The sequence below is a fragment of the Rhopilema esculentum genome, chromosome 18 (assembly GCF_057945365.1).
Source record: "Rhopilema esculentum isolate cy_ngs chromosome 18, ASM5794536v1, whole genome shotgun sequence".
NCBI lineage: Eukaryota > Metazoa > Cnidaria > Scyphozoa > Rhizostomeae > Rhizostomatidae > Rhopilema > Rhopilema esculentum.
In genome coordinates, this window is record NC_142832.1 from 6,113,983 (window position 1) to 6,125,624 (window position 11,642).

An 11,642-nucleotide genomic window follows, 5' to 3' on the forward strand; every position below is an offset into this window, starting at 1 on the left:
TTCCAGTTTGTTTTGATGCTGTTATTATGTTTCTATAAATGTTTACCTAATTGTCCACACAACTGTTCTTTCATTTTAGGTGCTCACAATTTAAAAAGTGAGCTCTTCCATGGATATATCCTCGTTTACTCCGCCACCAGAAATGCTTCGTTCGAGACGATGAGGTAAATAGTTCTCTAAGTAAGGTGCTAGCCAGAGAGAGGCGGAGAAGGGACAAAGCTCATATGGATAACCAATATCAACGTTTTGAAAATTTGATTTTCCGTATGCTCTGGGAGCAATTTTTGTCACTTTCTTTCTATCAACGTCAGGATTAAGCCTGATTGCCACCATTTTTCTTTGTTACAGACAGTCAACTGTTTAGTTCATTCATTTCATCCCCGTAATAAAGACTATCCAGCGGCATTCTGAGTCGCAAATCGCATTCATCCCCCGTTTTCTTCAGAATTAATTAGGAAATCAAAGAATACTAGCATAGATGTTGATTCAAAAGACAAGATGTAAGAAAACAAGTATGAAGGACTTAGCAAAATTTGTAATAGACTTTCAAAGACCTTATTTCTATTTTCTCTTGTTTCCCTGTAGCGCTTTCGCAATGGCTGCTCCCCAAGTACCGATTCAGGTACTAGCTGTAACTGGCAGTGCCTCGGGTGCAAGTGTTGTATTTCATAACGAGACTGCTTCGACACTTCTTGCTGGAGGGACAAACTTGGCTAACAAACTAAGTGCAAAGTTCCAGACTACTTCGCCTTTGTTCCAGCATCAAAGTAAGACAGCTCGTGCTATGTTTCTATCTGTTTTTGCCATACCTCTAATTACTGTGGGTACATGAATTCACCAGCTAGTTTCGTACAAGCGTTCTTCAAATATTTGGTATTTTCTTGCAAATTGACAATGTCACCTGGCGGGGCCTCTTGGAGGAACTGGCTCAAGTCAAGGTCCTTTGCAGAGGTAGGGGAACTGAGCAAAACAAATAAAGAATAGGGTTGACATCTTCTTTTCGGGTGTATAGTTTGAGCATTAACGACGAAAAACTTTCCTAAACTATTCCCGCAGCCCCCTTCCCCTGAAACAATGTTTAATATTTTTATGTTTATGTTTTATAAACATGCTTTTTAATGTGCCAATTTTGCTGCAATCAAATCAGAATAAAAATTTGCTAATCAACGTTGTTTAAGGGGAAGTGGTGCAGTGTTCTGGGGTTGTGTGGTCCGGGGTTGTGTGGTCCGGTTTTGTGTGGTCCAGGGAAGTTTAAAAGGCCCCCTGTTGCGTGTTTTCAAAAGGTTTTGCCAAGGATGTTTGTTATATTTGCTGGTTTGAGTATTTTTGCTAAAATATTTGTTCAAACTCATGTGACCAATAATGCTAAAATATGTCTCTTCATTCTTCACCTTTAATGATATACAGAAAATGTTCGTGTAGAAGAAACGATATTTTGAGTTTTGTATGGATTGCGCTTTCTCATTTGCGAAGTAAACAATGAGCCGTAATACAGTGTACTGTTAACACGTGACTTATCCCTATCTTAGGGTCCTAACACCCTTTTTACAAAGAGTTAAAATCAATACACAGTTTTAACTACTTAGTTTGTGTACAAGGCTACTTTATTCGATTGTTTGATAACGACTTGCAGTGGATGAAACAACATTTTCGATCTGTTCTCGTTTTGTGTTAATAACCTCATATTTCGTTAGTTTTAAATATCTTGATGAACTGTCGAATTTTTTTTCGAATTTGCCACCCTCAATCGAACGCAGAACACGCCTTTAGCTAATTCCAATTTCAAGCTGCAATGCCTCACCTTCGCATCTGGAGGAAAAGGAAACTGTGCAGTTTTGAAATAGTATTTTTAATATATATTTGCAGCGGGAGCCTTTGCAGCCTTCTTTACCACTGCCTATACAAAGAAGGACGAAACAGAATTCCAGATAGCCGGAATCAAAGGTCGACCGCTACCTGAAGTACCGACAGCCGGTTCTCGACCCGGACCAAGAGCAAATGGTACATTACAGATCGAATCGGATTATGACGAAATTCCGGCTAGAAAACGACCGGACGATTCAAACATAAGCCCGTATGCGGAATTTTCTAAGTTCGTTAAACTCAGAGCTGATACGATATCCGAAGACTCGACCCCTTCATCGCCAATGAGAAATGCTAGTCAGAGTTCATTTAAAGAACAGAGATCTAGATCGTCGACCCAGGATAGCAGAGATTCAAACTTTGACGAAGCCGCTTTCAATGTGCCCCATGACAATACAGGTAACAGTCACAATATTTTTGTCTGTGTCTTAATATATTTATCAGTGATTCTATTTTTCTATATAGCATATATTGTACAGAGTTTGTATAGCATATATTGTACCAAGCAATTTGGTTTGCTTAATGAACCAACATTCTATGGATGACTGATGCTAGGGCTTTTAACCCGCGAAAATTGACACAGATACTGTAAAATTGACACGTAAGACCCTATTCGTGGAACAAATTATCCAAGAACATTACGTGAGCAATGTATCATGACTGCTCCCCCCCCCCCCCTGGGATATGACGATATGACATGTCTCTAAATATAACTAGTAATACAATTATAACACTACATATACATAAAGTAGATTATAGTAATACCTACACAGTTAATTACAACATATACGGTTAATACTTAGCCTGTTTTGTATTGGACGCCATAGGAAAAGTACATAGGACGCCATAAACCTAGTCGTATAAGAAACCAAAGATTGTATTTTAGGCCACTTTCATAAGCACCTCACTAACCCTAATTTCCCTGAAGATTCCTATTTTAATGAATTAAGAATAATTTCCATTCGTCGGTGTAGATATCTGAAGCGAACTCAATAAACATCAAATTTGTTCATTCAGAAAACAATAACTGAATATCTAAAATGTTTGCAGATCAAGAAACTTTTAAACACAATTTTCACGGCTCTATAGTATGCTAAATAGCAGTTTGTTCTTTTTCTTTAATTGATCATTTATTTTCTATGTCCCTTTGCATTCTCATATCTATTTTTGTTTTTTTGAATTAAAAAACTTAATGAATTAAGTCAATATAAAAACTCACAGAATATTGCTGTACATTTCTAGGTTTATACGCACAAGTCATGAAAGATTTCAACCGTAAATATGCATCAGAGAAAGCGAAAGAGTCAAGTGACGGAGAAGATGATATGGGATTCCAATGGTGCGATAATGTTGCCTACGGAACGAGAGGAGCCGACACATCTATGTCATCTAGTAACCATGAGAGACAGTACTACACTGTACCCCACCCCTCTCGATCGCAGAAACCCGCGGGATCAGAAAAGAAGTACGCGACGATATCGGCAGCGACTGGAAAACAGTATAATGATTACCCTGCACAAAGCAACGCTCGTCCTGCGCTTTTCCCTCGTGATTCAAAAGAATCAATTGGGCAGAAAGAACGGCAACCGGTTGACGGCTATGAGCCGGGAGATAGCTTGAGCTCATTGTCATCAAGAAGTAAAGATTCATCGGGATCTCAGGGTGGTGATGATTTTACCAGCGTCAGAAACAGAATCGATTTCTTCAACCGGGGTAATGACTCTCCTAAGAACAAACGACCGCCTTCATCGCCATATTGGAGACGGGGGGACAAGAAAGGATCAGTGTTTGAAGATGATGAGCCCAAGGCCCCGCTTGCTAAGCAAGAGGTAATATTGCTTTCTGTGTTGTTTTTATTTATTTTTGGATGTTTATCTGTGTAAAGATCTACCTTCTGATTATGTTCGTCTGTGTAAAGATCTACCAACAAAATCTGAGGTCTGCGAAAAAGTCTGTTCTTCATGATAGAGCTCCCTCATTTCTAAGTCATTATTACCCAATTCATACTCAGATTTTAATTCAATACCATCTAGAGAAACAAAAAGTGGCCCTGACATAGATTCTTGTGGTAGCCCAAAATAAGTCGGAAGTATTCAACTACCGCACGTTGAGATAAGACTGTTTTTTGCGTTAATTCTCAACAAGTCAATAATTGCCACAAGAGGTGAAAAGCACTTGCAAGCCATGGCTAAATCTGCATTGCCTGAGAAACAATAAAAGAACAATCTAAACTTAAAGAAAACCAAGGATACTGTAAAATTCAGTAAGTGTTATGATTGCTGGGCCAAACAATCCTATTGAATTTACCTTTCAGGATGACCAAGATAACATTGAAAATACCATGGAGCAAGTTCGTGAGAAATTGGAAAACAATTTGAAGATTCGAAATGAAGGCGGTGAGAATGCGGAGCAGCTTGGTGTGAAGGAGGGAGAGCAGCGTGTTGGAGAAGGGTTGCATGAAACATCACGAAACTCCGATTCAGATAATTCTCGATCAAGATCTGGTACGTACGATAGAAAAAGTTCTGTAATAACGTGACTTCTATTTGAGATGTGTTTCATTATTCAAAAACTTAAGAAAAGTAAGAAATTTTGTTATTTTTGTCAGAGATTGACACTTAGTTAAGAAATTTACTCATTTTATAAAAGGTTTTGCATACCGTTGAAAAATGGGTTTTTAGGCCTGGAACTTTGCTACACGAATCAAGATTAATGTATGTTAATGTTTCCATATTGTAAGAGCCATGAAATCCTGCCAAAATGATGTTGATATTGCCTGAATGCTTTTCAGATAGGCGTTTCTACTTGGGATTAATTTTGCAAGAAGATTATTCATATGAATTTTTTACATAGGTTCAAAGCAGGATTACCTCTCGAGTCAGTTTCGAAAAATCATGCGAAAGATGTCACCTGCACCATCACCTGGAAACTCAGAAAACGACCTCAGTAAGATCGATTCGAATACGATGAGGAGGACTTTTAAGTCTCGTAAGAAGAGCAAAAAGGAAAGCAAAGACAGGTACAGCGCATCGACCGACGAAAAAAGCGGTACTAGCCCCCTTCCCCCGTCTCTTGATCAAACACCAGATGATACCAAGCCGGAGAAGGGGTCTAGAAATTCAGGTTTGTGTCAATCTGTTCGTGATTTCAAGGAAACTTGGACAGTTGTTATAAGTTCTTTAATCAAAGTCATAAATTTTTCTAATTTTGTATCGAATGTTTTCCACTCAACTTTCGAATTATATCATCTTTAGCATAGTACTCTATAAAGAATATTCCAGTTTTTATCCAATGAAAAGTATGCATTGAGAATGCTCTGGCATTTTCACGGATCAAGATATTCCTTGCGGTGCTTCAAAAAGTATAGTAAGCTTGCCATACATCTTGACCAATGCGAGCTTTAAACCGTTGCCTTCTCCGTGCTACATCTTGTTATATTAAACCCAAATTTCTTTTTGCCAAAGTTCATCTTGCTCAATTTTACTTAAAGAACTCTAGCCCTAATTTTATCATCATATAAGGCTGGTGACCCTCAATGAATCAATTTTGAAATTCTCAGGTGAAGTCAAGTCCAAGTCGAAATTCAACTCATTGGATAGGATCTCAAAGCGGAAGACTGATTCAAGGAAGGGCAACAAGAACCCCCCGTCACTTGTAGTCGTTGATACAGACGATACCCACGTGGTCCAGAATTCAAATACATTCACTTTGTCAAGGAAAGACAAGAAGAAGAAGCATCAGGTATGGAACTTAGTTTCATGTTGTTATTTTGCAATGAAGCGGTCAAATTTTAGATCTCAACCGTTTGTGATGTAATTTTCTGCCTGAATTTCAAGCTTAGCATCTTTCTTAGTGTTTGTGTCCATTGCGAGTGAATGCATTGGAATCAAACGTGTATCTAGGGCTACAGAAAAAACTATTTTTCTTTAAGAAACCAAAGATAGTATTCAAATGTTTTTACCTTGTTAATGTTTAACACTTTTTTATCAGAGTCATGATGACCTCGAGTTGCCGTCGGATCATAACGAGGTAAGCCAGGTAACTTCTCCACTTTACTCAGTCCCTACTTATTTGTCAGCATTATAAGAATGAAAGATTTTGCTTTACATTTATTTATTAGAACCGTTTATTTTCTGGCACTTTGTAATCTTTGCATTTGGAGCAAGTTCAATCTTTGTCGTCACAGCAAATCAATATGAAATCTCTATATTGAATCGTTTTACTGTGCATTCTGATGGATGGTGGTTTGAACCCTGGGTTCTAGTGACGTCATGCTTTGTCTTTGCGTTCTTGTAAAATCTAATTGTTTTTTGTTCATATCAATATAATTTTCTCAAAAGGTTTCACAGCCCGAAGTTAATAAGGTCTTAAATTGAAACAGACATATTTTTTAAAGGGTGAATTAGGTAAAAGGCAAAAAGGTATACATAATTACGAACATTTTTCCCCATTTCTATTATATCAACGCTGATTATATCATCAAATCTCTTTCAGAATCCATCAGATGACGACGGAATGTCACCAAAGAGAAAGGTAAGAAATCAGATAACACAGGCCATGTCTGCCAACTGTATGACTTCGTAAAAATCACCGAAATTAATTAAGTTTTAAATAAAGCTTTTACATTTGTACACCTCGGAGCTTTTCCATTCTTCAATTCATCTCGAAGATTAAGACTTTCTATTTGTTTTATGATACAAAAATCACATCTCAAAACATTTATTTGTTCTTAGCATAATTCATAGAATCCAATTTTAGTAAATTTGCAATGATTTTGCGATCCGATTTGACAAAGAGCCTTAGGAGGTATCTTGACTTAGGAGGTATGTTTATTCTACGCCATACTGCGTTGCTTATTGCCTCTATAAACAACCCCAAAACCCTGTTTTCTTTATTTCAAATTTACGATATCTAAATTTTTAAACTATAATCTGTAACACCCTCTTTCATCAGCCAAAGAAATCAAGATCTCTGCGATTTCCAAGAGATAAAAATAAGACGCTCAAAAATGACAAAGAAAGAAAGATCGACAAGGCAAGAAAAGACTGGGAGAAGAAACAGAAGAAGCAGAAAGTCACTTATGAATACTTTGAGAAAAACCTTGCAGAAATATGCAATAACCAAACTCAGCTGCCAAGGTTTTTCAACAAATGCTTGGAGCATATCGAGCTTGTTGGTAAGTGGATTGCATCCTCCCTAGAATATGCGTTTTTTTGTATTTTTTGCAAGAGCTTGCACTGATCAACAAACCTAATGTCGGAGGATGAAGATGAATTTTCACTCGTAACAAAACACATGGCCACTTTCCTGAACCTGTTGAGATTTTTCTAAAAAATTCATCCGCCCTTGATTTCAAATGCTTTATAGGTTGAAGCTGTTTTTAATGAAGTGTAGGAATTAAGATAATAAGTATATACATTTACTCTTAAATATATCTTTTTCCAGGCATGGACACAGAAGGCATTTACAGAATCAGTGGGAATAAACAGGACATCGAGTCGTTGCTACGGCGATTTGATGTTGGTAAGTACATCTTAAACGCTTATCGTCTTCAGTATTAGTAAATTGTACACTTATCAGTATGCATTAACGTATCGTTACAATCAGGGACGCCTACCCTGGAGGGGCTGCAGGGGCGGCTACCTAAGTAAGAATTAAAAATCTCGTAGATAAATGATTTCTAGTTTAGCCACTCTCATTATGTAAATTTCCATTAGAAAATAGAAAAAACAAAGCAATCCTTCCTTTTTGCTTTCGGTCTTTGATAATGGAAAATGCCCCCCCCCTTCCCCATCTCACAATTTATCAATCTTGGTAGTGGAAAAAATTATACTATTGCACTCAGTACCAGCATTGTCCCTCCTGCCTTAATCTTGTGCAGGCGCCCCTGGTTGCAATTGAAACGGTAGGTCACATAAACATTGAGGCTCGCGAGCTGTTCAGCTACCGGCAAAGAGGTATTTTGTATGAGGTAATATTGTTGATCACCCCCTTGCAGCACTCTTCACTAATACTCCTGTTACTGCTTTTATTGCTGTTTTTTGTCACATACATCATCACATGTCCCTTAATCGAACCATCGTTTTCTTCCAGAACGAAATTTGGATTTCCAAGAATTAGGGATTTCTGTGCACGCTGTAACTGGTGGATTGAAGCAATTTTTTAAACTACTGCCTGCTCCTCTTGTTCCAGTTGAGTTTTATCAACCAATTCTCGATAGCATGGGTGAGTCAATTTGTGCCTGTTTGCTATAGTAAAGGTCCATAAATATTGCTTTGTAGAATACTATAAGTATTGTGTTTAATCTTACCTTTGTCTTGCTGAATATGTATATGATATTATCAGTTTCTCATTTGCTATTTCAGTTATCATGAATGCCGATGAAAGGCTGAAGAAACTGAAAGAAATAATACAGAAGTTTCCAAAATATAACTTGGCAACATTTAAGCATCTTATGATGCATCTAAAAAGGTACGTTTTCAAAGCGTGTTTAGCCTGGCAATGCCTAAATTATACCGATGCATTCATTAACAAAAACGCTGCAACACATTTGAAACTTGAATAGCAGAAACTTATCTGGATTCCAGATCACTGCATCGAAAGGAGACTAGCCTCCTTTTGGTATGGGCGGTTCAAGATGCTGCATTGGTCTTACAAAGTAAGAACAGTCTGACAGGGGGATATACCCGAAAATTTCACGATCTGCTCCGGCCAAACGTTAATAAACTTGAGCATTGCAGTTCTTCCGCATACCAGGTTTCTTCGTCTTGGGATAGTTTTAAACTTTTCAGCTGATGTTTTCAATTTGAGATTTCAATTGTTTATGAAAGGTTAAAAGACATCGAGACCGTAATACTTAGCTGCTTCTTCTGAAAGACATGATGTCTCGTGTGCTCTAGGATTAGCTTTATTGTTCTCCTGTGCTCCAGGATGAGGTGTCCTGTGCCCTTGTATTTTGCGCTTTGTCAATGCCTTTTTCATAATGGAAAAGATATTTTTTCAGTGACTGCTGGATATTGTTGTCTGAATAAAACCGATTGTATTCAATATTTTGATCTCCTCCTCTTTTCTCTTTGCACCGCCTATTTTCTTTCCTGATGAAAGCTTTTCTTGAAAGGCTGGCTCAATGATCACTTCCTCGTATACAAAAGTTGTATTTCAAGTACCCTGTTACGCTGCATACATTAACACTCATGGGCCTATATACGAATTTTTTAAGATTTTTGATTTTGCAATATGCAAAACCCACCTGTATAAAAGCCCATCTTTCTGTAAATTTTTCCCCAAAAATCAACAATTGGGACCAAAAAATGAATTAAGGATACAATTCTTTTGATAAAGCTATCAAATCTCAACAATCAAAATGTTCTTAAGAGGGGAATAGCAATAAGGGGTGAAGTGGGTTAGAGGTCCCATGTAAGTACTTTCTTTAAAGTCTAGATACGTATCTTAAAGAAAATAGAATGTAAAGGCAAATATATTGCCAAGAGAGGGAAACAATTATTTGATGTTTTCTGACGAATCCTTTATTTTAATGTATCTTATACATCCTTATCCTGAAATGCGAAGTCTCTTGCCTAATGGCCAAGTAGGCCTATAGCCGGGTATACGCCAAGGACTTTATTACAGGGTGGGCTTATATGCGGGATATAAGGGTTAGCTAGATTATAGACTAAAACAAGTCGGGCTAGCAGTTTCCATATTGGCTACCTTGAACCTTCATCTGAGTCGGTTCCTTCTCCAAGTCTTTTGAATCTAAAGGTCAAAAACAAATATTGTCTTACTAAATTTTTTCTAGCTGCTGTTAACAACGCAGGTTTGTTAATAACATTTTCTTTCTATTTCAGAATAACTGATCACAAAGCCAACAATAAAATGGACGTAAGGAACTTAGCAATCTGCTTGTTCCCTACGGTTATGCGGCCAGACTTTTCGACCATGGCCACAATTTCCCATAATATGAATATGGGATTGTTCCTGCAAACGTGCATCGAACAATGTGATGGTTTATTTGACAACGAAACTGAGATCACGTAGAATTGTCTAAGATATAACCTTGTTACGGAAAATGGCGTCACCGATCCTGTGATAACAATTCCCATGTAATTTGTAATTTGTTGCAAATAACGTGGAAAAGGACAATTTTGAGTTGTTGCACAAACAGGTTTACAGCTTTCATGACATTATTTTGACATTTGTCAAAAAACTAAAGGCCCAATACAATAAAGTGTAATTTTGATAGGACATAATTTTCCCTAGACCTATTTTCATTATATCTCCCTTCTGGAATTGGCTAAATAGGTTATAGCTATAACCTGTAATAAACTTTTAAAGCTTCGTAATGGGGTGACAATCAATGGGGTGACAGAAATGCCTAAGGTAAATGAAAGCGAGTTCTTTGTTGTGCATAGCTTCAAAACGGTGTTATGGTAGATAAATAACAATAGCAAGTTGGGTAGCGCGGAGAGAAGCGTGTTTGCACAACTTTTGATCAACATTAGATTTTAGACGATGCATGTGGTAGATACTCGCTCACTTTGAGCACTTGAAACTATTTGCAGAATGGAGGACAAGAAAGGGTCCTTGTGAAACACCGTGTATTGTAACTGAATTATTTTTAGATGTCAACTGATAACGCTCTTGCGATTTAAAGGCTTATGGTGAACGCAGTAATTCAGGTATTGAGATTAATACAGCTTAAATTCTCGATTTTAAGAACCTGTTCAGCGAATAATTGCATGGGGCATTACGACAAGATAGTCTGTTGATGCAGAGTTTCCTGTGTTGGGGAATGAATCCTCGTTTGCAAGTTCTCTGCTATATAATTGTATTTGTCCCCACAATGTACGCTCCAATTGCATAACTGCACTTCTTTATTTCCTCGCAGACACTAAGCCTTATCTCTTTGATTTTTGTCAGTGCCACTCCAGAGAGACACCTTCGTTAGTTTACTTTGCATTTTGTGTCAGACATTCAGTTACTTAGAGTAAAATTATTTTTCTTACTGCGTCTTGATTTTTCTTGAATAACGGTAGAAATGACAATGTTTTTATCTTAATTTAGTAGAAGTTGGATCCCTATGATTCCATAACCACGTCAATATTTTGATTATCATCTGACAACTTATGACTTTAGGCAAGATGCCATGCCGATCCTGCTCTTAGCCTGGCTTTCAGAATGCCCATTTATAATGCATAAGAACGTTTCAAGAGAATTCATGAGCCCATCTGCCTTCTGTAATGCTGAGAATTCTTGTTGCGTCGCACTGTTAGCTTGGAGGCGTTGTGACGTAAGAAAGCTGTTGACTGCACACTAGCTCTAAATGTGCGTGCTGCTTTTTGAAGCTAAACTCGCCTTTTCTTTGCAATCGCATCACACATCACCATCAAATTATCCATAACTCAGGTAAGCACGGACTAAGGGCGTGAACGGTGTCTGATTTCTGCAGGTTTTAAAGCTGTGTTTTTTGCTTTTTTTGAAACTAATATGTTTTCAAAATCCTAGAGTCAAAATTTCGTCTATCATTTGCATACCTATTTGAATTAGGCGTAGCAGTCTGTGAATAAATTTTGTTTTCTTATTTATTTTAGCGTTTTGCGATAACATTAAAAGATGGAAATGAAATGAGAATTGTCTTTGTCTTTTTTATTGCCCATTTGCAATGCATCTTCTCGTAGTCAGAGTTTTAATTATCCATCCAATATTGATGACGTTCCAATTTGACGACATCACAACAATCGTATAACCTAACAGAACATTATAAAATTTACGCAACCTAA

General features: G+C 37.4%; 1 protein-coding gene across 2 annotated transcripts in view; it reads left to right on the forward strand.

Moving 5' to 3' along the window:
- Nucleotides 1–11,493, forward strand: part of LOC135680819 (rho GTPase-activating protein 5) — a 28,261-nt gene extending 16,768 nt beyond the window's left edge. Inside the window, exons 7-20 of one of the 2 annotated variants that reach the window (XM_089113658.1) lie at nucleotides 80–164; nucleotides 586–767; nucleotides 1,867–2,262; nucleotides 3,106–3,692; nucleotides 4,178–4,367; nucleotides 4,717–4,986; nucleotides 5,423–5,604; nucleotides 5,854–5,901; nucleotides 6,358–6,396; nucleotides 6,817–7,039; nucleotides 7,309–7,386; nucleotides 7,957–8,088; nucleotides 8,229–8,334; nucleotides 9,711–11,493. In XM_089113658.1, the coding sequence (XP_088969784.1) occupies nucleotides 80–164; nucleotides 586–767; nucleotides 1,867–2,262; nucleotides 3,106–3,692; nucleotides 4,178–4,367; nucleotides 4,717–4,986; nucleotides 5,423–5,604; nucleotides 5,854–5,901; nucleotides 6,358–6,396; nucleotides 6,817–7,039; nucleotides 7,309–7,386; nucleotides 7,957–8,088; nucleotides 8,229–8,334; nucleotides 9,711–9,900 (2,708 nt within the window). In that variant the 3' untranslated portion in view covers nucleotides 9,901–11,493. The remainder of the gene's footprint in view (nucleotides 1–79; nucleotides 165–585; nucleotides 768–1,866; nucleotides 2,263–3,105; nucleotides 3,693–4,177; nucleotides 4,368–4,716; nucleotides 4,987–5,422; nucleotides 5,605–5,853; nucleotides 5,902–6,357; nucleotides 6,397–6,816; nucleotides 7,040–7,308; nucleotides 7,387–7,956; nucleotides 8,089–8,228; nucleotides 8,335–9,710) is intronic. The other variant, XM_065195019.2, reaches the window with a different exon arrangement.
- The last annotated feature ends 149 nt before the right edge of the window (nucleotides 11,494–11,642 follow it).